This window comes from Podarcis bocagei, assembly GCF_964188305.1.
Source record: "Podarcis bocagei genome assembly, chromosome: 13".
NCBI classification, from domain to species: Eukaryota; Metazoa; Chordata; class Lepidosauria; order Squamata; family Lacertidae; genus Podarcis; species Podarcis bocagei.
In genome coordinates, this window is record NC_138138.1 from 45,251,224 (window position 1) to 45,278,970 (window position 27,747).

At 46.0% G+C, this 27,747-nt stretch overlaps 1 protein-coding gene and 1 long non-coding RNA gene across 2 annotated transcripts; both read left to right on the top strand.

Annotated features, from left to right (window-relative positions):
* Positions 1-1,437: 1,437 nt before the first annotated feature.
* On the top strand, positions 1,438-25,772 carry RIPK3 (receptor interacting serine/threonine kinase 3). Its single transcript, XM_081167947.1, has 13 exons — positions 1,438-1,914; positions 4,396-4,607; positions 6,206-6,563; positions 9,175-9,335; positions 9,945-9,994; positions 11,365-11,538; positions 12,509-12,591; positions 13,480-13,552; positions 14,844-14,929; positions 15,428-15,491; positions 18,600-18,682; positions 20,666-20,747; positions 22,051-25,772. Exons 2-13 carry the CDS (start codon positions 4,462-4,464, stop codon positions 22,158-22,160), a joined length of 1,470 nt encoding a protein of 489 aa, XP_081024073.1. The 5' UTR covers positions 1,438-1,914; positions 4,396-4,461; the 3' UTR covers positions 22,161-25,772.
* LOC308572345 lies at positions 7,340-8,840 on the top strand. Its single transcript, XR_014001740.1, has 2 exons — positions 7,340-7,972; positions 8,307-8,840. It is a non-coding gene; the product is annotated as an uncharacterized lncRNA (long non-coding RNA).
* Positions 25,773-27,747: the final 1,975 nt, after the last annotated feature.

The following is a 27,747-nucleotide window of genomic DNA, read 5'->3' on the forward strand; positions in this document are numbered from 1 at the left end:
TGCATTTTAAATAAAAGCACACATTCTACTCATGTAAAAACACACTGATTCCCGGACCGTCCGCGGGCCGGATTTAGAAAGCAATTGGGCCAGATCCAGCCCCCGGGCCTTACTTTGCCTACCCATGGTCTATGGGCTGAAGGTGCACAGCACACCTGATATGGTGTAGTGTTTCACTTGTAACAGACTAGGGAGGCCTGGATTTAAATCCTCACAAAGTCCACTGGGTAGCTCCTGGGCCAATTCGTACCTCTTTGCCCAAGGCAGAACAGCAGATGACATAGCTTTATCTGTGCTCACAAGACACACATCAAAGTTCACAGCTGGTCAGATTTTGGCACCTGTGGCGTACCATGCATGCCTCTCTTAATATGCATCAACAACAACTTAGATAACTAGCCATTGGCTGCTCTTTCACAGCATCCAAAACCAGCTGCCTGCAATGGGCACCTCTGCCCAATGTTAGGGCCGGCCCTGTGAGCAGACTTGTGGTGATGCTAAAAGTATACTGCCCTGAGCTCTATAGAGGGGCAGATGAGAAAGGACCTCAATGGACAGCCCAGTAGCCTGGGAAAGAGTTTATCCCCTATACATGTTTTGATATCAGCGGATTCATACCTTGGAAAACAAGATGCAAACCAAAACACAGCCACGTTTTGAAATTTCACTTGTCCAAATTGGGCAGTGTCCTTTTTCAAATAGGTACTGTGCACAAAGGTGTACACATTAATGCAAAGTGAATGTTAGTGAAAATACCACGCAAAAATACATCAGGGAAACACGCTTTGGGGAAAAAAAGTGTATATTAGGGGAATTGCATAGGAAAATGTGTGTTTTAGGAGAAATTAGCCCTAAAATGCAGAAGATTTTTCCTGATTTTTTTTTTAATAATAAAAATGCAAACTGACGTGGAAATGTGGAGAGCCTGAAAAATGAGAAACTCACGAGGAACCATCACACTGACATATTCACCCATCCCTAACAATGAGACATGTATTTTCTATGTATGTTCTACGGTTTTGAATTCATGCAGCACAGTCTTCTGTTGATATGCCGGTGACGGCTGCGCTGTCTACGAGGAGCGAGGGGGGAAGAATTGCTCAGCTGCGCTGCCCAGGCTCTGGCTGAGAAAAGAAAGCGCTCTCTGCCCAGGCTCAAAGCCACGCTCTCCTTTCCTACCACCGTCCGGGTGCTGAGCTCCAGCTCTGATTTCAAAGCCTGATCTATTCTGTGCGAATCTTTTTGAGTCGGAAGGTACCCAAGGGGTCAACTAAGGTCCGACCTCTTGCAACGCAGGAATCCTCTCTGTTCTCTCTAAAAAGCGACGAGCAGCACTGGAACCTGGCTTTTAAATACTGTACTGGGGTGGAGAGCGGCTGTCCACTGAACGCGCCCTTCCCATTTATTCGCTGCTTGGCGTCATTAGCCGGAGATGGCAGGACTTGAACCTGGGACCTGCTGCGCGCTGAAGCTCGAGGTTGTCTGTCCTGAGAGTATCTTCCACAGCGGGGAGGGGAAGCGGAAAAGGTGGAGAGAACAGCAAAGAGGTTGTGAAACAGAAAGTAAAGGGGAAGCTCCTGGGAGCGCTAAATATGCTCCTCGCCCGGAAGGGAAGTGGGATTAAGCTTGCAATGTCTGCCGAGGGTGAGGCCTGAAATTGAGAGGTTTCCCTGCCGCAAGGAACGCTTCCAGAAAAGAGAGAGAGAGAGGTAACGGAGGGAAGGGGTTTGAGTTGAGTGGGCTCAGTCTACCTGCAAAAGGAGAGGCAAAAGCGAGAGAGGGGAGGGAGAGAGTTTGGATCCTCAGACTCGTTTCTGCCTCTCCACCCTGCACCCCCGCCAGCCCATAATGATCGCTGCGACTTGGTCCAGGATTTCCAGTAAACGTGGCTGTCTCATTCTCAGTCCTGGGCAGGTAAGGTTTCCAAAGCCACCGAACACGCCTGTGCCTATATATACCAGGAAATAAGGCACCCACGGGCTTCTCCCGCGTGTTCCCTTACTCTCAGACAGCCCTAGGCCCATTGCACATGGTCACGGCTCCAGGTGCCACCCAGATAACAAGCATAGGATGCTGCCCTGTCCTGAGTCCCCCTTTCGCTCAGGTGCTCATTGTGTGATTGGCACCTTTCTATCCCATTTCTATCCCAGGAGTTCCAGGTGGTGTGCCTGGTTTTCCTCTTCCCCATCCTCACAACAACCCTGTGAGGTGGGTGGAGGTGTGAGTGAGTGGCCCTAGGGCAACCAGTGATCTTCATGGCTGATGGGGGGAAGGCGGGATTTGAATCCAGGTCTCCCAGGCCCAACCACTGGCTCTGTTGTGTAAATGCAGCAGAAATCCTAGGGAAAGTGCCAAAAGAGCTGAGCCCTCTCCAAGGATCTCAAACTGCCAAAAATTCAACAAGCATCCCCAAAAGGTGAAGGAGGGAAAGGGCAGGAAACCTTTTGAAGCTCTGATTAGAGCAGGGCTGGCCGACGCAGGGTCCTAGAGTCCTCCCTCCTGAGTTTTGGGAAGGAGGTGGGAGGCAGTGTTTGAAATTAGCCAGGCGCCAGGTGCATTTCGCACCTGGCTATTGACCACTTGAGACCAAGTGAGGGATGCCTGCACGCTAGGATGGCGCCTGACACCTTCACCATCTGGAGGTGCGTGCCTGGGGATCCTTGAATCTTGACTGTTTTCACACACTAATCCTTGTAGGAATAGAGCAATATATAAGTGGACTGTCCCTGGATTGAGTGACTTTAAGTTCTCAAAGCTCTTAACCTACCTCAAGGTGTTATCGTCTGAACTAGCCAGACATTTATCTGAGAATCAATCTTACCCCCAAATGGCAACTAGACATTCCTTTTTGGCAACTGCAACCTTGGTTTAAGGACCCATTTGGCACATAGATTATACAGTGGTACCTCAGGTTAAGCACTTAATTTGTTCCGGAGGTCCGTTCTTAACCAGGAACTGTTCTTAACCTGAAGCACCACTTTAGCTAATGGGGCCTCCTGCTGCCGCCACGCAGCCGGAGCACGATTTCTGTTCTCATCCTGAAGCAAAGTTCTTAACTCGACGTACTATTTCTGGGTTAGCGGAGTCTGTAACCTGAAGCGTATGTAACCCGAGGTACCACTGTATATCTGAGTTTCATACACTGGTGGGAGGGCTCTAGGACCCTGCTAGAGCCTCACACTTCCCAGTGCCTCTGGGAAGGTAGCGCTATGACTTGGGGTGTGTGTCAAATTTTGGCCTTGGTTCCCCCCATCACCAGCCTGTGCAGCCTGTGGGTTCCATGTCAAAGTACTCTTGCGACTCACTTGGTATGAAAAGTTGGACTGCCTTGGATTAGGGTGTGGGATGAGGTCCTTGGAGACCAGGTTTCAAATCTCCGCTCGGTCATGAAGCTCACTGGGGTGACCTTGGGCGGTTGCTGCTCCTCAGCCTAAACTACCTCACAGGGTGTATGTGGGGATTGAATTGCACATGCCATCTTGAGCTCCTTGGAGAGGAAGGATGGGGGTGCATATGCAATAAATAAAATATAAAATAAAAATAACCCCACACCATTGAATTGTGGATGGGTAGGGATTCAAACTCACACTTGCCATCTTATCTCCTCCTCATTGTCTGCCTCTGCCTTCCCACTTGCTCTCATGAGGGCTTGGTCAGCAAACTTTTTCAGCAGGGGGCCAGTCCACTGTCCCTCAGACCTTGTGGGGGGACAGACTATATTTTGTGGGGGGGGGGGAATAAACAAATTTCCATGCCCCGCAAATAACCCAGAGATGCATTTTAAATAAAAGGGCACATTCTACTCATGTAAAAACACGCTGATTCCCGGACCATCCTCGGGCCGGATTGAGAAGGCAATTGGGCCGGATCCGGCTCTCGGGTCTTAGTTTGCCTACTTATGGGCTAGACGGACATGTAAGCACTTGGATGTTTTTAGCCCAGAGCTGGAAAGAAGACAAAGTCCCTACCAGAGAAGAATGGCAAACCAAGCTAATGGACTATGGCAAGATGGCAAAGCTGACTGGAAAACCCAGAAACCAAGAGGATAAAAACTTTATAAAAAAATTTATAAGTTACTTAGGAGACCACTGTAAGCAGGTGGAGACAAAAAGCAGGATTTTGATTCACTTGTAGTGTAAAAATCACTGTGGACAATATGGTTTGATATAAAAACCGGAGTACGGATGAATATGCAGTTGTGGATGTTTAAAATGAGACCCCATGGAGGGGATGGGGGGGTGGAAGTCTTGAGATTCAGAGAATCTCTTTATACAGCTATGTTTTTACTAGTTTGTGTTTATTTGTACTTTGTATTTGTAAAACCAACAAAAATGATTTCATTAAAAAAAGACATGTAAGGTGCCTCTTTTTCTTCCCCCTTTGCTCACCTTTAAGGCAGGGCTTATAGCATGAGTCAATGCTGAGTGAGCTTCGCTGCTGGCAGATGACCCTTCGGGAAAGATGGCTGCTCCAAACAAGTTCTATGAGGAGATCACTGACCAGCACCTGAGGGACTGGCAGTGTATTGGCCGAGGAGGCTTTGGGACCATCTACCGAGCTCGACATGAAGACTGGAGGATCGATGTTGCTGTGAAGATTCTCAACTGGTACTGGGAGCAGGTGGAGGTTGGGTGGGTGAGGAGCGAGCGAGTTAGCGAAAGGAGGTACTGTTCCTCTCTCCTCATACGGTAAAACCTTGGTTGTTGAATGTAATCCGTTCCAGAAGACTGTTCAACTTCCAAAACGTCCAACAACCGAGGCGCAATGGGCGGTCAGCAATATCCACTGAGAAAATGGAGACACGCACCTCGGAAGCCGTTTGACTTCTGAGGCGCATTCAAAAACGGAAGCATTCACTTCCGGGTTGTCGCCATTCGAAAGCTGAAACGTTTGACTTCCGAAGCGTTTGACAACCGAGGTTCCACTGTACATGAATTCTACTATGGTAGATAGAATAAAAGCTTTTACGAATGCAAGTCCTAAATGCTACGGATGAGGAATGTCGGCACTAGGGGGCAAAATGTGCCCCCCCAGCCCTCTCTATGAGGCCCTTGGGACTTTCCCCAGACCACATCCTGTGTGCAAATCCTATTCTAGAAAGATTAAGTTTACATTTGTTTCCCAGGCTACTTTTGCCTCTGTTTCCCACTCCTTCTTTAAAGCAGATATTTCTGAAGGCCATGCAATAAATAATGGTGGACTGAAATGATGACGGTGATCCATTAGAGAATTCTGATTTGTGACAATGCAATGGACATTCTTTTTTCCTTATCTAAAACCCCTCTCTCACACACACTACTGTTAGACCTTTTTTTGGGGCGGGGGGCGGGGGGGGGTTGGACATATTGGTACTATTCAGATACCTGTGTTTATTTCTCCACTAGGGTTTGGTTGGGGTGGGGTGAAAAAAGATTTTAAATCCAGAAAACGGCATGGGGGAGAGGTATAATTTCCCCCTTCCTCAGATACCGCTGCTCTGATCAGAATCTCCCCACCCCCAATGAATTTTTAAAATAAACAAGGTGGTCTTGCTCCTCAAGAGCAGAATAGGTGGGAAGAGGAAAGAGTTGAAGGTTCTCCCAACCTCGCTTTCTCACCTGAGTCCATTTAACAGTTCAGCAATCACTGGAGAAATGCTTAATTGAAAGAACACACAACAACAGAGACAGACACACAGACACACACACCACCTTGCAGGGACCACAAAGTCGGTTAAACTAACTCCACAACTGTGGAGCCAGATCATAGCCATTGTGGCTAGTGGGCCCATCAATAGCTCCCTCTCCCATGAATTTGTCCATTCCTCTTATAAAGCCATCTAAGTTGGTTTTCAATCACAGCCTCCTGTGGGAGCGAGTGCCATAGTTTAGCTTCCTTTTAGCTCCATGCTCAACTTAATTCTAAAGAAACTCTAAACTGCCTTGAGGCAGAGACTGAAAAATTGAGTCCCCTTTTTTCCAGGGGAAGAAGCCTTTCCAGAGATTGTAGGATTGGTTTCATCACAGCACACTGAACAGTCCACAAACAGCCACCCCTCTTGTGACTTCAGTCTGGACAGGCTCAGGGGCTGTGAGATTTATGAGGTCGGTAATCCCAGTTTGAAGCCATTCTCAGAGTAGGTTCAGTCTCCAGACCCTTTCTCCTCTTGCTGTTCTACCTTCACTTTTGACTCTTTTACTCCTCCTCCCCCCGCCATTTCCTGCAGCAATACATCGTTCACCCGGGAGGAACTCCTGAAAGAAGCCCGGGCCATGGAAGAGGCGCGGTTTACCTACGTCCTGCGTCTCTTTGGCCTCTTTGTGGGCAGAGTGGAAGCAGACACAAAGCTGGCGGGCTTCGGCGGTGCTGCTGGTTCGAATCTGGGCCTCGTGATGGAGTTCATGGAGAACGGCACCCTGTCCGCCTTGAGGTACCGGGTCCCTTTTGTGCCTTGGGCCCTGCGAATCCGCATCCTCCACCAGGTAGCCCTGGGGATGAATTTCCTCCACAGCCTCAAACCCCCGCTGTTACACCTGGACCTCAAGCCAAGCAACGTTCTACTGAATGAGGAGCTCCACGTCCGGGTGAGTTGCATCATTCCCGTTCCGTAAGTGGAGTGGGCAGTTCAGTGCCTGTGTGCACACTTCTGGGCAGGCTGATATTCTCTGCAACCTCTGAGTGAGTTTCAAACTTTCAGTGAAGCTTACGGAGTGGTACAAAAACAAGGTAGAAGACCTGCATGGAATATATATATATATATTTAATTAATATTTATTAAGTTTCATAAACAGGTTTTAAACATAAAATACATAAAACAGAGAAAATTACCAAAACAAAAAAGGATACAAAACAAAACACATATTCAACAAAAAGACAGTTAAGAAAATAAAACAAGTCATAACAAACACCAATAGACCCACCCCGAAAAAAAGAAAAAAGAAAAAAGAAAAATTATACCTCCAAATATTATATTTTGTTCCCTAGTTTCTTGACCTCCTCACACCTCCCTTTTTGTATTCCAGTTCAAATATTTAGTTCAGCAAGTTCTTGCCCTCTGTCGTTTAACCTTATTCAACATCTTAGACTATGATAAAATTATAATTTCCATCATTATCAATCCAAATTTACATATTCTTATTAATCTTATTACTAACACCACTTATTTTCAGTCCAACGTCCTTTTAACATTCATTAATTTTACAGTATTTTTGTAAATAGTCTTTAAATTTCTTCCAATCTTCTTCCACCAACTCTTCTCCCTGGTCTTGGATTCTGCCAGTCATTTCTGCCAATTCCATGTAGTCAATCACCTTCATCTGCCATTCTTCCAGAGTGGGTAAACCTTGCGTCTTCCGGAATATAAGGACTAAGAACATGTTTTGTTGCAGCTGAGCCATCCAGTTGTGCTGCTGTAGATGCACTATGATCTGCTTTGGAAAGTGGAAACTGCAACTCATTTCTTGTGCCGGATCGATCCCAGAGGAAGACAGACAGGGCGGTTTGCTCTCAGAGAACGTGAAGCTTATAATTGTTACAAACGTTAGCAAAGTGATCCAGACTGGGGATTAGACGTTTATGAGGACCATCAGTTGACTTCCTGTAGGGTGGGAACTTGTGAACTTCCAGATGTTGTTGGGGTTGTTGGGCTCCGATTCCTGCCAGCCCCAGTCAGCAAGACCCAACAACTGGGGAACATGGGAGTTGTAGTCAAATGACGTCTTTGGTGGAAGAGGCATGGGTTTCCTGTCCTTGTCTTAAGGGGACAACTGTTTGACATAGAGCAGTGGTTTCCAAAATCCAATCTGCAGAACTCCAAGGTCCCTCAGAGGGTTAGCAAGAGTGCTTCAAATATTTTATTTTAATTACATTTATACCCCATGTTTATATCCCACTTTCCCCAAATGTCATCCTTGTAACAACCATGGCTGGCTGAGTGGGGATTGAAACCTTGGTCTCCTACGTCCTAGCCCAAACCTCTAACCACTATACAGTGGTGCATCGCAAGACGAAAAGAATCTGTTCAGTGATTCTCTTCGTATAGCGGTTTTTTCATCTTGCGAAGCAAGCCCATTGACGGATTAGCGGATTAGCGCTATTAGCGGCTTTTAGGGGCTTATCTGCTGATCGGATCAGCTGATAAGCGGCTTAGCGCCTTAGAAAAAGGGGGGGGGGAGGAAAAAAACCAGCAGGAACTCGCAAGACATTGTCGTCTTGCGAAGCAGGCCCATAGGAGATTCGTTTTGCGAAGCACCTCCAAAACGGAAAACTCTTTCATCTAGCGAGTTTTCCGTCTTGCGAGGCATTCGTCTTGCGGGGCACCACTGTAGCTTAGCTCCCTAAGATCACTAAAGAGACAAGTAACAGCAGCTTGCTTTAATATATTCAGGTGGGAGCCCTTGCCATTATAAGAGAACAAGGGAGGTGCTCATGGTGTGTTCTTTTTTAAATAGAAAAATAGCACTGAGTATATTGCATTACAGTATATTGCACTATATACTGCACGGGTGGTGCTGTGGGGAAAACCTCAGCGCCTAGGACTTGCCGATCACATGGTCGGCGGTTTGAAACCCCGCGGTGGGGTGCGCTCCCGTCGTTCGGTCCCAGCGCCTGCCAACCTAGCAGTTCAAAAGCACCTCTGGGTGCATGTAGATAAATAGGGACCGCTTACCAGCGGGAAGGTAAACGGCGTTCCATGTGCTGCGCTGGCTCGCCAGATGCAGCTTGTCACGCTGGCCACGTGACCTGGAAGTGTCTGCGGACAGCGCTGGCTCCCGGCCTATAGAGTGAGATGAGCGCACAACCCTAGAGTCTGGCAAGACTGGCCCGTACGGGCAGGGGTACCTTTACCTTTACCTTTATATTGCACTATAAAGGCTTTTGTTTAGTTTAAAGCAATATACTAGCCTCATAAATCAAATGTCTTCTTAGCTTTTCAGTTGGTGGAAGTGGGTAGATTGTTCTTATTTATTTATTTTATTTTATGAATTGCTTCTGCATGAGGCATCCCAGCTATCACGTAACAGAAGGTGGAGTCGGTCTTCTGCAATGTATAATTGCGTGGGCGGATGACTCAGGTTGTTTCCTACAGGTTGGATGACTCAGGTTGTTCCAATTTCTTTCTGTGAAATGGGTGCATCTCGTTCTCCAGCCACTGCTTACGTCACCTCCCCCCTCCCCCCTATCTTTTTGGTTCAGGTGGCTGATTTTGGGCTCTCCAAGTTCAAGCGAGGGACCACTCGGAACGCCAGCATCAAATCCAGGGAAGAGGAAGAGTATGGCGGGACTCTGGAGTTCATGCCCCCTGAGGCTTTCACCAATGTGAACTACAAGCCGACCCCAGGCACAGATGTCTACAGGTGAACATGGGTTGCATTGCCTGTGTCGGGCAACAGGGGGCACTGCAATTATGTGAGCGACATAGAGTTGAGGGTCGTTTGGCGTGACAAGCCAGTTCCCAAATGAAAGCTACTGATATCTACATGGGGTAATCCAGTACAGTGCTACCTTGGGTTACAGACGCTTCAGGTTACAGATTCCGCTAACCCAGAAATAGTGCTTCAGGTTAAGAACTTTGCTTCAGGATGAGAACAGATATCGTGCTCCGGTGGCACAGCGGCAGCGGGAGGCCCCATTAGCTAAAGTGGTGCTTCAGGTTAAGAACAGTTCCACGTTAAGAACGGACCTCAGGAACGAATTAAGTACTTAACCCAAGGTACCACTGTAGTCCCATAAATTCTACTGTGCTCTTTTCCTTTCTGTCTGGCATTGGCTACCAGCATTCAGTGGTAGAATCTCAACCTGTGTGAGCCTTTAGTATGCGAGCTCCCTGCTCATAAACGCTGGATAAGCTTGGGAGATGGAGCAAGGAATGGGGCTATGGAAAAGGTTGGTCTACATAGGAAGAGGATCTTGTGCAGGGCAGTCTCTCCCGAGTTCCTGATTCTCTTGTTTCTCTCTCTCTTCAGCTATGGGATTCTCATGTGGTCATTGCTCACTGGCGAAGACCCTTACTCAAGTGAGTCTTCTTCCGGTTTCTTTCTACCTGTCAGAGATTTCGCAGACTACTGGGAAATTATATTTATTGGTGGGAACAGGCACCATCGCAAGAAAGGAAAAGAAAGCAGCTGCCTAACAGAGCGCTGCAAAGTGTGTGTGTGATTCGGCCTAGCCATTGATTAGACAGGATTAGCTAAGGCAGCCTTTGCCAGCAACAGTCCATATGTTGCTCACTGTCGTAGGCAATATGCTTCTGTATACCAGTGAGGGGGACTCACAAATGGGAAGAGTGCCATTGCGCTCAGGCCAGGCTATCTGACTTCCCATAGGCATCCGGTTGGCCATTGTGAGGATAGGATGATGGACTTGGATGGGCTCCCAGTGTGGTCCTTCTTATGTTCTTCACTTGCATCCCTGAGATGCCAGCTGGATTCAGGGGAACATCCAGATAGGGTCCCCACCCCTGCATTATCATGTGGTGCACTCTACTCAAGAGGACTGTACCACATGCTTTTCCCCTCAGCTATTAAATTTGGCCCTTGACGGTGTGTGACGAAACCAGGGGAAGCCTTTGGGAAAGAGCAATAACCCAGTGGTAGAGCATCTCCTTTGCGTGCGCAAGGTCACAGGTTCAATCCCCAACGGGATCTCCAGGTAGGAGAGGACCTTGTCAGAAATCCTGGAGAGCCATTGCCACTCTGTGTAGACAATGCAATAAAGCAGCTTTCTTTGTTTCCACACTAAGGTGCCATGTGCCGTTTAAATCCCCTCCCTTCAAACTGCTCAAAATTTGGCCTGCCCCCTCCCCAATTAATCCGCAAATTGTCATGTCTTATAAAAGAGCCGGGGTGGAGTAGTCAATACTAGTTAAAAGGTAAAAAGGTAAAGGACCCCTGGACGGTTAAGTCCAGTCAAAGGCGACTATGGGGTTGCGGCGCTCATCTCGCTTTCAGGCCGAGGGAGCCGGCGTTTGTCCACAGACAGCTTTCCCGGTCCTGTGGCCAGCATGACTAAACCATTTCTGGCGCAACAGGACACCGTGATGGAAACCAGAGCAGCGCACAGAAACGCCGTTTACCTTCCCACCTCAGCGATACCTATTTATCTACTTGCACTGGTGTGCTTTTGAACTGCTAGGTTGGCAGGAGCTGGGACAGAGCGACAGGAGCTCACCCCGTCGTGGGGATTTGAACTGCTGACCTTCTGATCGGCAAGCCCAAGAGGCTCAGTGGTTTAGACCACAGCGCCACCCATGTCCCTAGTCAATACTACTGGGACTCGGACTCCGGAGAACTGCATATGAATTCCTCTATTATACCGGGCCTTGTGCAAATCTCCATGGCCTATTCAGAATATTTTGCATACAAATGTGTTTCCGTGTCTGATTAGATGTCCCCCCTGGAAATATGAGCTCCATCATCAAGTCACTGATCCCCCAAGGCCAAAGGCCCAGTACTGAGGAGCTGGAGAAGATGGCCAATAGAGTGTTGAAACTAGAAGAATTGATCAGGCTGATGAAACTCTGCTGGCATCACAACCAAGACCAAAGGCCGTCCTTCCGAGGTAATAAATGCGACCCTTTCCCCCCCACAAGAGTGCTAACATCGTGGAATATAATGTTTACATTTAATTTGAAAAGGTGATAGTGGTTCATGACAGATAACTTAGTCAAAATGGGAAACAGTACCAGAAATCACATCAATTCATATGTCCCTTTGCAAACAGGAATAGAAATCAGGTATTCGAATACAAGTAGTATTCACTGTTATCAATCCCCCCCCCCAAAGTCCACTATTTGCTGTCATTCCACACCCACCCACCCACCCAGTACATTACTGATGACTTTACTCTCTGCTCCATAAGAATGAATGGTGTGGAATTATATAGCAGTAATGTAATGGATTACATTATTAAAATTGGCCATGGTGAACAAATAACATCTTTGCAGAACCTGAACTGCAGTGGAATGGGAACAGCGCTGCATGCATTGGGTACTAGGGAGAGGGCCTTCTCAGTGGGTGCTCCTAGGCTTTGGGGCTCCCTCGCTTGTTCTTCAGCTGGCTGGTAAAGACTTTTGCACTGGCAAAACTAGGGTGCTTGTGCTACTTGTAACTGTGGTGTGATTCTGAATGCACAGCTCCCACCCTACCCGTGGGTGCGTAAATGGCTTGAGGTCTCTGCAGGTCCTTCCCTCATTCTCTTTTTAGTATACATACACACATTATGTTGTTTTTTTGCACAAATTTTCCATCGTAACAACTTCATAACTTCATAACAAATCTTTGGCTATCACAGCCTAAGACTTCCCTCAACTCCTTCTAATGGTTTTCTAAATTCCTCTCTATTTTTGCATTTTATAACTGTACTTATTGCTCTAAATCCTCTTTTACATCATCTATTTTTAATCCTTTCCACAATAATTTATAAAGTCCTCCTTACAAACCTTCTTGTAACCCTACAAGCAATGTTGAATAATTACAATTGTCTTTCAAAGTCCTTCCCTCATTCTCACCCCCCCCCCCATTTTGCTTAGAGTGCAGCGAAAACACAGAGGATGCATTTTCCCAGTACAAACGTCACATTGTGGCCGCCGTGCGCCAAGTCCAGGATTGCTTGGTAAGCTGCACTTTTTCAGACAGCCACCAGGTGGTAGGAGTCCTCTATTTTTACCTTGCATAGATAATACTGAGGAGAAATAATAGAATCATAGAGCACCAGGGAACACGAGGATTATCTCGTCCATGTCAGGTTGCTGTTGTTTTTAAATTCTCCCTTGTTATATCCCCTCAGTAAGCTGCAACAGACAATCATTTTAAACACACACACACACTGTCTGCCTGGTCTGTGGTAAAACAGCTCCCAGTTGCGACAATGTGGACATTCTCCTTCCTTGGTTAAAAAGTCCATTTAATCAACAAAACAATCATTTTTAAGAATAATTTTATTGAAATTTTCTCAGACAAATGAGAAATACGTAACAACAAACACAACATACATAACAATACTTGGCTGTGAACTTAGTCCTGGCAATACTTGTGCAGAAAAAATAAAAGTGATGCAACAAGAGGACAATAATAATACCGAAGGTATAGAAACAGCAATCTGGAAGACCAAAGGAAGTAATTTATGCATTTTAAAGGTAAAGGTCGAAAATGGTTAGGTATAATACCAGCCCACAGTGCTTTTTTCTGGGGGGATGCAGGGGTATGCACACCCCTAAGCATTTTGTTAATCTTTGTACTTTTGTCAATTTACTGAAATTATTTCCCCCGATTTGAACTATACAGTGGTGATTTTCTTGAGTCAAAATGAGAGTACTCCTAAACAATTTTTTTTAAAGAAAAAAAGCACTGCCAGTCCATAATGGATGATGAGGACTGGGGGGGGGGGGGGGAGACTGCCCTGTCAGAAACCAAGTATGGTACCTGAGAATGGTGCTTTTGGATTTAAGCCCTTTAAATTGTCTATCACATGGTGTTTTCTCTCCTCTGGTCCCATTTAAAGATGGAGAGCTCCCCTTCAAATGAGGAGCAGCTTAGGACTTTGAGACTGGAAGAGTTTCCACACAGACAAAATGGTGAGTGGGGTTTGTGAAATGGGTCTGGGAGCATTTTCTACTTCTAAAATAGTAATTGACTAAGGGAAACTTCAGCACAAATCTTGCTGAGGTAATGGGTGTGCAGAAGTGAGAAAGAGTTTTATTTTTTATTATTCTCTCTCTCTCTCTCTCTCTCTCTCTCTCTCTCTCTCTCTCTCACACACACACACACACACACACACACACACACACACACACACACATTTTCAGGTAGGTAGCCGTGTTGGTCTGACACAATTGAAAAAAATTACAAAATTGTCCAGTAGCACCTTAGAGACCAACTAAGTAGTTCTGGGTATAAGCTTTCGTGTGCATGCACACTTCTTTAGATACACAGGCTTCTTCAGATCTGAAGAAGTATGCATGCTCAAGATAGCTTATACCCAGAACTACTTAGCTGCTCACTAAGGTGCTACTGGACAATTTTTTTTATTTTTTTCGACTGCATCAGACCAACACGGCTACCTACCTGAACGTGTGAAAACAGTAAATGCTGTCCTCTTCCTCACCCCCAAGTCAAGGTGAGGGCCAAGGGTAGCCTCCTATTTGGGCACCTGAGGTAGTAAATGCAGCAAGTGCCTCTTCCTGGCTGTAAAAAAACACAATAATAAGAAACAGGACAACCTGCTTCCCTTTCATGAGAACAAGTATCAGCCACCTGAGACATCCACCTCCCTCTTCCTAAAGGAAGGGGGCTAGCAGGTGCCTTTTCCTGCACACGAGGCTTCAGAGCAAAGACAGAAATAATGGCTCTTGCTCTGAATTGGATTGTTGGTGGCACTGTAGTATGCCCAGTGTTTTGCCTCATCTCTGCTTGCCCCTCTGTCAAAATTCTCCCTAATTTTGCATCCTGGAGGACAGGAAGTCCTCATAGAAAAACTGCAATGTGGGGTATGCGTGGGTCAATGGAGATGAAGAGCTGGCACAACAAACCTCAAGTCTCTGCCTTACACCCAGGAGGTAGAACTACCTGCCAGCTTACTTCTCTTTTGTGATGTTTTCCTTGTAGAACTCAGCAGGGAAAAGGTTGGGGGACAAAACTAGAATTAGATGTCTGCGCCTGCCGTTGTCTGTGGTTCCAGCTACTTCCTTCCTCTCCACCAGCCACAATGGGCACCAGCCACTGCTGGCCTATGTGTGGATTTAGGCCTCATCAACACTGCCCTTTTGTCACAGGCAAATCATGAGGGAATGTCACCTTGTCCTCTTCAAAATGTACTGTGTTCACTTGCCTTTATTCCCACCCACCCGCTTTACCTTTTCCTTTCAGAGGCTGTACCCATGAGAGACTTTTCCAAAATAAACCGAGAAGGGAAATCTGGGCTTCACCGTAGTCACAGCGCACGGATCATGCAAGTAAGGCCACTGCTATCAATGTTACCCATCGAGGCTGAGGAGAGTTGGATGGGTTGGGGAAATGGAGTGGAGAGCACAAGCTGCGGGCTTTGGCGGGAAGCCATTGGTTGGGGTTGCTGTGGGAACTGTTGGGTGGAAATGGACAGTGAGGGCTCAGTGAGGGACGGCGAAGGGCCACCAGCTCTGAACTGGTTTCTGGCCAAGCTCTTACACAGGCACGAAAGGCTTGTATCCCCTGCACACACATGCAGGGGCTGTGTCACTCGTGTTTGATCAAATCCAAAATGGCGGCTGTGCTGGCATCTGCCCTGCCAACTCACCTTGGAAGGATCGACTGGGACACCAGCCTTTTCTTGACTGGGAAAGATTACAGGGTTTGCCTCTTTTGAGATAGTTAAAACGATTCAGCAAGTCACTGGTGTGAACAGAATGCTTAGGGGTCTCATATGTGGGGCCACTTCCAATTACGTTAATGCTTTACTCTTCAAATTTGCTGAGGACCCGAGCTATGGATCGCCTCCTCACGAAGAGGTGAAGATTCGAAACTGGCCCAGGCATGCAGGTAATTTTTCTGCCTTTCTAAAAGGGAGTAGATCTTCTTTCTGCTGTAGCAGGGGTGGGGAACTGTTCTCACCCTAAGGGCCCATTCCCTACAGCAAAACCTTCCAGCGGACAGATGCCAAAGGCAAATGTGTATGTGGTGGTCAGAATCAAAATGTGGGCCAAGCAAGGGATGCAGTTCTTACCTTTGTATGGTAGCCTGCATTCCAGCTATTCAGCTATTCAAAAGCCCCCCAAAGCTCATACACCCCTCAAACAGGGTTCATCTCACACTATCAAAGTCCCAGGACACATTCTAGCCATGCCAAAGTACTTGAGGTGGTTGAACGTTTGGCCCAGTGAGAGGTGCTGCCTCAGGAGGAAGCATCATTTGCAGAGAGCTCCAAGGGCCGGTTAGGGAGGCCTGGAGGACCACATTTGGGGCCTGGGGCTGGTGCTCCCCACCCATGTATTACAGGGATACAGAGTGAAGATAAGACACAGACGTGCCACCTTTGGGCAGCAAATCCACTTCAGAACCACACTCACTTCATTTGGGCAGGTATACAGGCTTCCAAAGTGAATCCCACTAGTTATGGGCATCTAATATGTCCTCTCTCCAGGAGTTGTTGTTTTTTAAAATCTATTCTATTAAATTCTCAAAAGTTGAACATTGTACACCCCAAAATAAAATCTCACAAAATGAGAAAGTAATGCAAATCTCTGGAGACCATTGGTAAACTCTGAGAATTGGCCATCTTCCACATGACAAAGACTGCACCAGCAAAAATCACACCAACAAAAACAATCTCTGACATTATTATTGTGGAATATAGCAGGCTGGCAGCATAAAACTTAGGGTGCCACTTTTCAGGACCCCAATGCATCATGAATTTTTCTTTCATTTTGTCGACCTCTCAACCTATTTTCCATGGGTTTTTTTCCTCCCCCTTTGCTGCACCCTATCTTCTATCTTTTATATACCATAACAACAATACAATAATTTCTCATTCCTTCTGTGACTCATAATTTAAATCCTGCTTGCAAGTTCATCATGCTATAGTATATCTTTAAATAACCCCCCCCCCCAAAAGAAGCTTCCATTCTTCCACAAAACAATCATAATTGTTCTCTTATTTTGGCTGCTAGCTGTGCCAATTCCGCATAGTCCAAATTGGCAAGTGCTTTTGACCTGCTTGGAGCTCTGACTGCCTGGACTTTCTGACAACTGCGAAGCCATCTCCCTCCCACCAGTCCAGCCATTTGATTCTGGGGGGCTTGTCCAGTGAATGGGAAGGGGTAGAAATCTGTGTTGGAGCCAGAGCAGCCAGATATGTGTGTCATTAGAAGAGTAATGGTGGGAGAGAAGCAAAAGCTCATCCCACTTTTTTTTGGGGGGGGGGAGAAACACCACACCTGTTCCTAGTGGGATGTGCATCTGTCATCAGACTAGCTTGGCTGGCTGCTCTCATTTTAATTATCACTTGCAGTCCCCAGGAAGTCTCTGCAGTACTGCTGTGGCTTTTTGCTCCCTTTCAGAAAATTAAGTGCAGCCGAGCGCTTCCTCCTTGTAAAAAGGGGGATTTTAAAAGGGAAATGCCTTGGGGAATGAAGGTCAAGGTGGATGAGAATTAGAACTGCGTGTAACTGGATGTAGCACTGGCATGTCTGGAAGAGAAATTTGACAGCTCCTTCCAACTTTACCTCCCTGTTCATAAGCTGTGAAGTTGGGAACTGGGACATTTTTTAAAGGGATTGTGTGTGTATGTGCAAGGGCACGGTGAGGGGCAAAGCATAGGGCAAATTTAGCAGCAGTGATCACATTCCCTGTTGTTGGAAAGCGCTTCCCCACTCCACAATGCCCTGCTTGTTTCCCCCCCTTTTCCCCGCAATGCTCCACTGCTGCTTCTAGAATCATCTAAAGTGGATTTTAGAACCTACAGCTTACGGCCACCCCCACATTTTGTACCGATGAGTTCCTCAAATTATACACTGCATGGCAAAGATTGTTCTGGTCCTCCAGCCTTAAAACGTCCCACCCAAAAGTTTCATGAGATGAACCCAAGTTCTAATATGATGAGGGACTTCCTGCTTTAGGCAAAGGAGGGAGAAAGCTTGGAACCAAAATGAGGCACAACATGCTGTGAACTGGGTTTTTCCACACTGGAGAATGGTTTGGGGCTTTGCATCCCACAAGTGGAGGAACCTATCAAGGGACTATAGCAAGTCTTGTAGAAAAACAGGCCAAACTTCACCTCCCAGTTGTAGTTTGTGAACAGTTTGTCCTTGAGAGCATAAGAAGAGCTTTTCTGGATCAGATCAAAGGCCTATCTAGTCCAGAATCCTGTTCTCACAGTGGCCAGTCAGATGCCTGTGGGAAGCAAGTTTCGGCAACAGAACAGAAAAGTTGGCGGGGCTGAGGTTTCCCCCCACTCCAGTTTACACCAGAACCTTTTTTAAATCTTCAATTACTTTGAGCGTCAGGGGATGGGGAGAGGACAAACAAGTTTATCCTTCAAGTCCCGAACCCTTGACTGAAAGTGGGGGGAAAGGGAATTCCAGAGGAAGCACAGATAAAAGGCTTGTGATGGCTAGCTTGCTGCCATGGTCCTCTCTCAGCCACATATATGGCGTCCATGTAAAGAAGCTGTGTAGGGCTCTCCTGTATGAGGGGGAATCCTGAGCGAGTCAGGATTTCCACTCACATGGAGGAGCACCTACAAATGTATGTTGTGATGCACATGCAAGCTCTTTATGTGGACACTGAACATGTGGCCTGGAAGTTTGTGACCTATTGCTGTGGCCACTAGACACCAGAACCTCGTGAACCCTTCACACAATGCTTTCAGTGCCTGAGGGAGTTTATGTTAATCCCCGTCTTCAGTCAACTCTCAATGGGGCACGCGCCAAAAGGCCTAATGACGACCTAGCATGAGGTGTGCCAACATGGCACCTTCAAGGTGTTTTGGTCTACAACCTCCATCATCCCCCAGCTGGCATAAGCAATAGTTGTGGAGGACGCGAGTTGCAGTCCATACATCTGTGGGATACTGTGTTGGCTGACCCTGGTTAAGCATGGGAAACTACTTTCTTAAAGGGAAAAGTGAATTGCTTTCTTGTCTTTTTAAAGAACCCAAGCGTCGCCCCCTTTCAGACTCGTTTACCGTCCCATCGTATCCAACCTACCTGCCTGGATTCTGGCCACAACCTCAGGTAAGGGAACTGGGCGATATAGGGAGGTAATAAGGGTAGGAGAATGGTTGGAGGGGGGTTGGGGTTGGGAAAGAGATGAAAGGATTCCTTAACCCAGGGGTAGCCAGCGGGTGGCCTCCATATAATAATAATAATATTTTTATTATTTGTACCCCACCCATCTGATTGGGTTGCCCTAGCCACTCTTGGCTGCTTGTGACAAATATTAAAGCTTAATAAAACACCAAACATTAAAAACCTACATGAAAATGTAAAAATAATAATTGTGTACTACAATTCCCATCAGCATCAGCCAGCGGTGGTCATGGGTGATGGGAGTTGGAGTCCACCACATGTTGACTCCTCCTAAACTGCCTCATATGTTGGATCAGTCCATTTCGGCTGGAGCCACTTGGCTTTGAGTGGCAGCATCTCTTTTGGCAGTGAAAATACAATAGTGATAAACTGAATACGTAGCAATCTACTGCTGTTCCCCAGTGCCCACCATCAACTGCTTCACTTTGCTTAATAGTAGAAATGCCCCTAGTGGACTGTTCCGGGTAAAACATTGGACAGTTGGGACATATGACCTTATGACTCACTAAGTCCAATGCAGTCGCAGCAGCACCCAGCCAGCCCAACAGAATGATCTCTCCAGGGTGGCAAAACCAGAAGGTTTGATCAAGCTCTTGGCAGGCCACCAGATGTAGGTGGTGAGCCTACTGGTTGTGCAGCCATCGCTGACATCATGTTGCGATTGACCAGGTTTATATGGTTGTCCTTTTTAAGGCAGCCATTGCTAATTTAGATAATGAATGGCCTGGTCTGTTTTCAGGGACCACTTTGTTCTCCAGGCACTAGTCCAGGGCTGCAACGTTCCCAGCTATCTCTTGGCCAAGGTCCTTGGACTGTTTTTACGGCATCACTTAAGCAATAAGGGGTTGAGAGGTAGGCAGCTTCTGTACTTGGACGAGGCGAGATCATCGATTGCGTTGGGCTTGGGGAAGAAAGGAGGATGGATGTGTGCTTCTTGATAAATCCCCTGCGGGAGAGGAAGACTGACAAGCACGCTTCTGGCTTTCCAGAAGACGCAGCAGAAAACATTACCATGTTGTTTGGATGGTGGAATATATAACAGATACTTGCAATGGCTTGAAATGTTTTTTTAAAAAACAAATACAAACAAACAAGATTTCAAGTTGGGTGCTGAAGGGGGTGCAGCCCTGAAAACAGCCCTGTGTAGGGAAGCTTTTTAAGGTTTAATGTTTTATTCTGTTTTTATATGTGCTGGAAGCAGACCGTAGTGGCTGGGGCAACGCAGTCAGATCGGCGGGATACAAATAATAAATTACTGTTGTTGTTGTTACATCCTAAAGGTAGCTTGCTCCAAGTTGATTCCCTCTTGACATTTCATGTTTATTTACTTGACAAGCATTATTCATCCCACTCTTCAGCCAAAAAAATAAAAAATAAAAAGGAGGCTCGCAGAGCCAGTGATAAGACAGTCCTTGCCCTCAGTCTTACAGTCTAAAAAATGTAGCAGAAAAGGAAAGGGGATTGGGATGGAGGAGTGGAGGGGAAACAGACTCTTTCCCCGTTTTAGATGCACCATACATCTGAAGCACATCCGACAAACGTTCAAACCACATGGCTCCCTCTGAAGTGGGAATTGTAGCTTACTCCTCACAGCTAGGATTTGCAGCAGCCTTAACAAACCGCAGTTCCTGGAATTCTTTGGGGGAAGAATTGTGTGCATTGAGTGTTTGTTGCCTGTGTTTCAAATGCATGGTATGACACTGCTTGTATTGATCAGCTAGAAATGGAAAGCTTTCAAGGAGGAGGAGCCCTACAGTGTTGGTCTTTCATCAGAGGTGATGGAAACACCCTGCAGGGATATGTTTCCTTCGGGGGGCACTGTTTTCTCTCTTTCCATACTCATATGCCCATTTATTTATCTCTCTCTCTGCCTTTGTCTCGTTTTCTCCTCTTGGCACTGTGTTCCAGCCATTCTACCAACCCCAGCAAGATGTATCCCAGGACCACACACTCTTGCCATACGTTAGTTCTCCTAGAGCTCCACAGGAATGTGAGTACCTAAAGTAAATGACAAAACCCAACCGTACCATTCAGCATACAACAACCAACTGTGGCCCAGAATAAAGCAGTTCAGTACCTGCTTGAGTGTTCTGAGTATCACAACCTCAAACAACTTGAATCCTGATTATCTCTGGGATGTCTCTTTCCATATGCACCTCCCCACAAATTTGAGGTCATCTGACGAGTTCCTGCTTCAGATTCCATCTTAGAAAACGTATTTAGAAGACCTCTGAAGGTAGCCCTGTATCGGGATATTTTTAATGTTTGATGCTTTTTAATGTTTTTTTTATATGTGTTGGAAAGTCGCCTGGAGTGGTTGGGGCAACCCAGCCAGATGGCCAGGGTATAAATCATAAAACTACTTTTTAGTTTTATAAATAATAAAACTGTTATGATCATGAGGATTTCAGTGGTGTCAGAATGCCATGGCTGATAGATGAGTTTCTGCATATACAGTGGTACCTCGGTTTTCGAACGCAATCCATTCTGGAAGACCGTTCAACTTCCGAAACGTTCAAAAACTGAAGCAGTTACTTCCTGAAGCATTTACCGTATTTTTCGCTCCATAAGACACACCACACCATAAGACGCACCTAGTTTTTGGAGGAGAAAAACAAGAAAAAAAATATTCTGAATCTCAGAAGCCAGAACAGCAAGAGGGATCGCTGCGCAGTGAAAGCAGCAATCCCTCTTGCTGTTCTGGCTTCTGTGATAGCTGCGCAGCCTGCATTCGCTCCATAAGACACGCACACATTTCCCCTTACTTTTTGGGAGGGAAAAAGTGAGTCTTATAGAGCAAAAAATACGGTACTTCTGGAAAACTCACTACAGAAGTCAAGTGGCACATTTGACTTCCGACAAGCATTCAAAAACCGAAGCAGTTACTTCCGGGTTTTCGGCGTTCGAAAACCGAAACATTCGACTTCCGAAGCATTCAAAAACCGAGGTACCGCTGTAATTGAAATCTTTCGGAATACTGCAATTTTTTGGGAAGGATGTAGTTTGAGATGTAGGTTTCTGAATGCATATGTGAGGACTGGAGCAAAGACCCCCCCCCCTTAAACAGGAAGGAAAAAAGATAATAGGGAAGTGACTTAAGTCAGAAAAAGACAGACAGGCAGAGAACTCAAGAAGAGCCGTGCAGGATCAGGCCTGTTGCCCATCTCTTCCAGGTCTCTCACTGGCCCGCCAGTCAGAGATTGTGATCCTCCTCTCTTCCTGCCTTGTTGGAAAGTCACCCCTGTTGTTGTTAAGGTGATAACTAACAGCCTCTTCTTCTCCCTCCCCCCCAGATGGTGGAATCACTATCACAGGCCATGGCATCTCAGGAATCCAAATTGGAACCCATAACACCCTGGTCCTGGAACAGGTTCATGAGAGCAAACCCAGGAATGAGCATTAATCGATGCCTGCTGAGTGTGGGAAGTTTCTTATGGACAATTCTGTTTCCTCCGCTTCAAGGGACAAATGCGCATTCCAAGCATAAGCGTGATCTTTCTTCTCTACGCAATTCTCGTCAGGACGCAAGAACTAGAAGCATGCTGCGAGGCCTATACACACCCTCACCACCTAATCCAGAAGCGGCACTGCTTTTGACTTGGTAGCATAAACCCAATCTGGGATGAATGAATGAATGAATGTTTATTTGCATCAGCCCATTGGCCATAGCAATAAGACAACAATGCAATATACAAAGAATAGAAATAAACATCAATTATATAAAATACATTTTGGGATTTTGAATCAATATTCAGATGGTGGATCTTATTCTGATCGCCCCAGCTAAAAACCTTGCAACCTTTGCTGTCACCTGCTCATCTTGATCTGCCAAGAGAAAGGACACTGTGGCAGTGGTTGGGCAACCCGGAATGGACAATAAAAGAGGGGTGATAATCTCATTCCTCAAGTCTTTATAAAGAGTCCAAGCCAGCCACCGATTTGGGGCTGCTAAAAGACACCTGAAGCGAGTTTACTGCAAATATAGGAACTCTAAATCTCCCCCCTTATTTACTGCATAAGTCTCCCTCAGACAGAAGTATAAACTTCTGATAAAATGGGAAAAACAGAAAGCAGAAAGAAATGCTTGGAACATCTTAATAAAGGCCTTGCATGATAAGGACACCTCCCTCTTCTGGCATATTATATCAGGCCTTCTGGAGAATGATCGCAACATGCCAGTCTGTAGTATTGAAACCAATCTGGAAGTTCATTGCCAAAACAGTCTCGCTGGGTCATCGCCCCCATTCACTCAGCATCCTGCCTGGTGTGTGGTAATGCTCAGGGCCAGAGGTTTTGGGGAGCCAGGTACCCAAAAACGCAGACGCAAGAATAGAATTGAAATCACTGTATTATTCCAATGCGTGTGGATTCTGGAAGGCAAGCTTATAAATTGGAGTCTTACGTTAAGGGGCAGAGATGCAACAAGAATTAAGGCGGACACTCGTAGGCGTGGAGCTCCTGTTAATTCTGCCGACTCAGCTCTCCCCTGCCTCCTGCGGGGGGCCCAGAATCACAAGAGCAGGCCACGAAGAAAAACCACGAAGCCAGCCAATGACTCCATACTTATTTCATCTTTCTTCTTTGGCGATCACTCATAGCCCAGTAAAATTGTCTTCCATAAACACCGTTTTAAAAATGAGTCCGTAAGTGACTGGGGGCCAATCCTGGATCCACACACCCTTCCACAGTGGGGACATAGGTTTGATCACGGTGAGAGTTTGCCAAGCGTGCCTTCCTCTTAGTGTGTTTCTCCCTTTCGTTCTGAGTTCGAGTGTCTTCAAAACCCATGACACCTTTGGTAAAGGCTGTTCTCCAGTTGGAGCGCTCGCAGGCCAGTGTTTCCCAGTTGTCGGTTTTTATACTACATTTATTTCATATATTGTGATATATTGGTATATCGCGATGTCCGCCCCCCCCCAATAATATATCACAATGTTGAAAAGCAAATATTATCCAGCCCTAGTGGGTGGGTGTTTTCATCAGATGTTACCCCCCACCCAGTGTCCTACGATATGGTTACCAGATTTTTTTCAATGAATCCGGGTACACCTTTTTTTTTTTTGAAGCTGAGTAGCAACAGGGAGTCAGTAGTGGGGATGGTGAGGCAAAAGACCCTGGGCCCAAGCACACATGCATATTATATGAAGGCACAAAGCCCTTCTTTCGCACCCTGTGAAACATAAATGCGCAGAGTTTTTTAAAAAACTGGGCAACGGCACACCGCCTACCCACGACTCCTGAGCCTTCCCCGATCTCCTTCCCCCTTCCCCCTTTGTTTTGACAGATCAGGGGAGGCTCGGGAGTCACGGGCGGGTAGCTGTTGCCCAGGAGGGGCCAGCCTGGTAGTGAAGTTGGCTCTAGCTGGCTTCAGGAGCTTCTCGCTGCCATGGCACAGGAAATATGGTGGACGCCACGGCAGCGAGCAGCTCCTGAAGTCAGCCAGAGCCAACTGCGCTACCAGGCTGGCTCTGGGCTGCTGAAGCTGCGGCTGCCATGTTTCCTGGGGACACATTTGCAAATCTGGGGACATTCCGGGGACAGCATTTGTCCAGGGACAGATTTGCAAACCCAGGGACTGTCCCCGGAAACCGGGGACATCTGATAACCCTATCATAGGACATATCAGGAACAGACAGTCCAGTCCCGGTAGCATCTTGGGTGGTATCTGATTAACGATACTCTTCCAGGAAAAGTTTTTGCTGGATGGCTAAGCAACACCTCAAGTCAGGGGGAATTAAGTTTTTATAGCCTGAGGGACTGCATTCCCTTTTTGGGGACCAAATGCCAGCCATGGTTGCAGCCAGGAGCAAAAATGAGTACAGCAACCAATGCAGATTTTGCCTTTGTACATTAGGCTTGCTTGACATCCATGCACCCACACACCTCTACCAAGGCAAGAAAGACACATGAGCAGAGTTCGAGGGCACGTTCCAGCCAGCCAGAATCATTCTGCTAAGGTGCAGTGCAGGGCAAGTGAGGGGAGTGGTGAGATTCAGCCACACACAAGCAAATTCAGGTTGAGGTGTTACAGTCACTAGGGTGCCATTGGGCAACAGTGCTGCTTCTCCAGAAATCGGACATTTTTTGCAGGAAAGAAAGTGATGGAAAGTGTGGAGTAGCCACTCATTTATCGTAGGTGTTTTATTACTTTTCCAGTTTCTTGCAATTAAGATCCTGGCTGCTACTGTCATGTACATAAGGGGTCTAGTTTCTTTTTTGATTTCTGGTGGCATTATACCTAGGAGGAAGTGTCAGGTTTTTTCTTAAACGAGAACTTAAATAGCTTTTTAAATTCATTGTAGATGTTATTCCAGGCAGGTCCAAATGATAGAATATCTGCAGCCAGCTATGATGACAGGGAGAGTCAGAGGTTATCCAAAACAGAAAGTACAGAAAGGATGGAAAATCTTTAAAGAATATCTGAAAATCTATTGTAACAATAAACATCTCCTGGCAGAACTAGAACGATTCTTGTAAAATAAGAAATATAATGTTTTTGGTGTCTGATGAAAACAAAGTAATACAGTAATCTGGAACTGTGTGGGGGGAAAAAATAGAAAAAATAATACAATGAGTCTAATTGGAAGTCAGATGTGTTTATTTTTTCTTTCTTTCATCTAATTCTTTCTTTAAATATATATCTCCCCCCCTTCTTCTTCTTCTTTCTACCTTTTTTGGGGTCCTTTTTCTTTTTGATCTGCTAAGAAAGAGATAAAGAGATAAAAGTTAAATATGAAAATTTGAGCAAGTTAAAGTGATGTTCTGTAATTTTTCAGCTACTGTTAAAGATGGTCAATTGTAATGAACTGATGTAGTCGTTACTGTGGATTTTTTGTTATCGTTGAATCTTAAATAAAGTATTAAAAGAAAAGGAAAGTGTGGAGTAGCAACGGCTCGATGCAATGTTGTGTAACCTCCCAGCAAACAATGAATGGAATGAATGCTGGATAAGCAGCCAATGTTGTCTGAAATCCCTGAAAACTTTGTGCTCAATAAAACGGGTTATCTGGAAGCAGCCATTGCCTCCTGTGATTTCGCCGCTTGAAATATCAGGAAAGGATGTTTAAGTGTGCATGCAAGTGTGTGATGTACCTGCTGGCTGGCGCTTCATTTTGCTGTTTGAAATGCCAGGCTGGAGCATCTCCCTGTCATCAGAGTTCCTCTGTTTTGAAATGGCACCTGGGGTGCTTTGTCCTCTTTGTAAATATTTAGTCTACAAATCTGCCAAGAGAAGCACACACTCCCCAGAAAGCCACGGGTGGCACTAACACCTTGTGGCTAGCATCCGTCTGAACCAGGAGAAACATGGCAACCATTGTTTTTGTTCCTTTACCATCTGAAATTTCATTTTTTAATTTTTTTCAAAGGTTTTTTTTTTGGGGGGGGTGGGGAATGGGAAAAAGAACAACATGTTTCACACATTATAAAAAGAACAGTCATTGGGGTGTGGTGAGAGGCGGAACTACATCATAAATTTTAAGCACATCCAGCACACATTTAAAACAAAGTATCCTGGGAAGTGTAGAGTCTTAAGGGTGCTGGGAATTGTAGTTGTGAGGGGGCAACTACAGTTCCCAGGATTCTTTGGGGGAAGTCACATGCTCTAAATGTGTACTTTAAAAGTACAGTGGTACCTCTGGTTAAACAATGACAAACCTAGACATCATCTTAAAAAGCAGAGACGTCACCTTGCCGACAAAGGCCCGTATAGTTAAAGCTATGGTTTTCCCAGTAGTGATGTATGGAAGTGAGAGCTGGACCATAAAGAAGGCTGATCGCCGAAGAATTGATGCTTTTGAATTATGGTGCTGGAGGAGACTCTTGAGAGTCCCATGGACTGCAAGAAGATGCAACCTATCCATTCTGAAGGAAATCAGCCCTGAGTGCTCACTGGAAGGACAGATCCTGAAGCGGAGGCTCCAAGACTTTGGCCACCTCATGAGAAGAGAAGACTCCCTGGAAAAGACCCTGATGTTGGGAAAGATGGAGGGCACAAGGAGAAGGGGACGACAGAGGACGAGATGGTTGGACGGTGTTCTCGAAGCTACCAACATGAGTTTGACCAAACTGTGGGAGGCAGTGGAAGACAGGAGTGCCTGGCGTTCTCTGGTCCATGGGGTCACGAAGAGTCGGACACAACTAAACAACAACAACCACCTCTGGTTAAGAACTTAATTCGTTCCAGAGGTTCATTCTTAACCTGAAACTGTTCTTAACCTGAGGTACCACTTTAGCTAATAGGGCCTCCTGCTGCCGCCGCGTGATTTCTGTTCTCATCCTGAAGCAAAGTTCTTAATCTGAGATACTATTTCTGGGTTAGCGGAGTCTGTAACCTGAAGTGTCTGTAACCTGAAGCGTCTGTAACCCAAGGTACCACTGTGTGTTGTGGATGTGCCCTGTGGTGGGTCCTGAGTAAACCTCAGCTTAAAAAAAATTAAAAATCTGCTTTTTTTAAAAAAATTAATTAAACGAATATAGATTTGCAGAAGTATGTAAAAGCCCTGCACTGTGAAACAAGTGCTTTTATGTATACAGTGGTGCCTCACAAGACGAAATTAATTTGTTCCGCGAGTTTTTTCGTCTAGCGAATTTTTCGTCTTGCGAAGCACGAAATCCCATAGGAATGCATTGAAATTCAATTAATGCGTTCCTATGGTCAAAAGAAGTCCAAACAAAGCCAAATTTGGTACAACAATAGTTTATTAAGTGCTCTTTAAAGTCACACATACTGTAAAGAGCATTTCAAAAACTGAAGGAACAATAAATTAAGTTTCTAAGCATGACAGAAGAACATTTTAAAAATCAACAAAGTGTACAGTACATTTTCTAAGACTCTGGGGGACAACTCAAAGAAGGTTCCTCTTCCACTCTTTGCTTCTTGCTGAAGAACCCCCTCCTCAACTGTTCCCCCAGCCACCCACCACACAGAAATTCAAATCCAATTTTTTTTAAAAAAAACAGCAGAGTGGCCCAATGGTCACAGAAAATCA

What these genes read in the sequence shown, in the direction of transcription:
- RIPK3 (XM_081167947.1), top strand. Translation starts at nt 4,462, where the DNA reads ATGGCTGCTCCAAACAAGTTCTATGAGGAGATCACTGACCAGCACCTG. An exon ending in CCAAAGGCCGTCCTTCCGAG is followed by an intron (nt 11,539 to 12,508) that starts GTAATAAATGCG and finishes CATTTTGCTTAG; the next exon opens with AGTGCAGCGAAAACACAGAG. An exon ending in TCCTAGAGCTCCACAGGAAT is followed by an intron (nt 20,748 to 22,050) that starts GTGAGTACCTAA and finishes CCTCCCCCCCAG; the next exon opens with ATGGTGGAATCACTATCACA.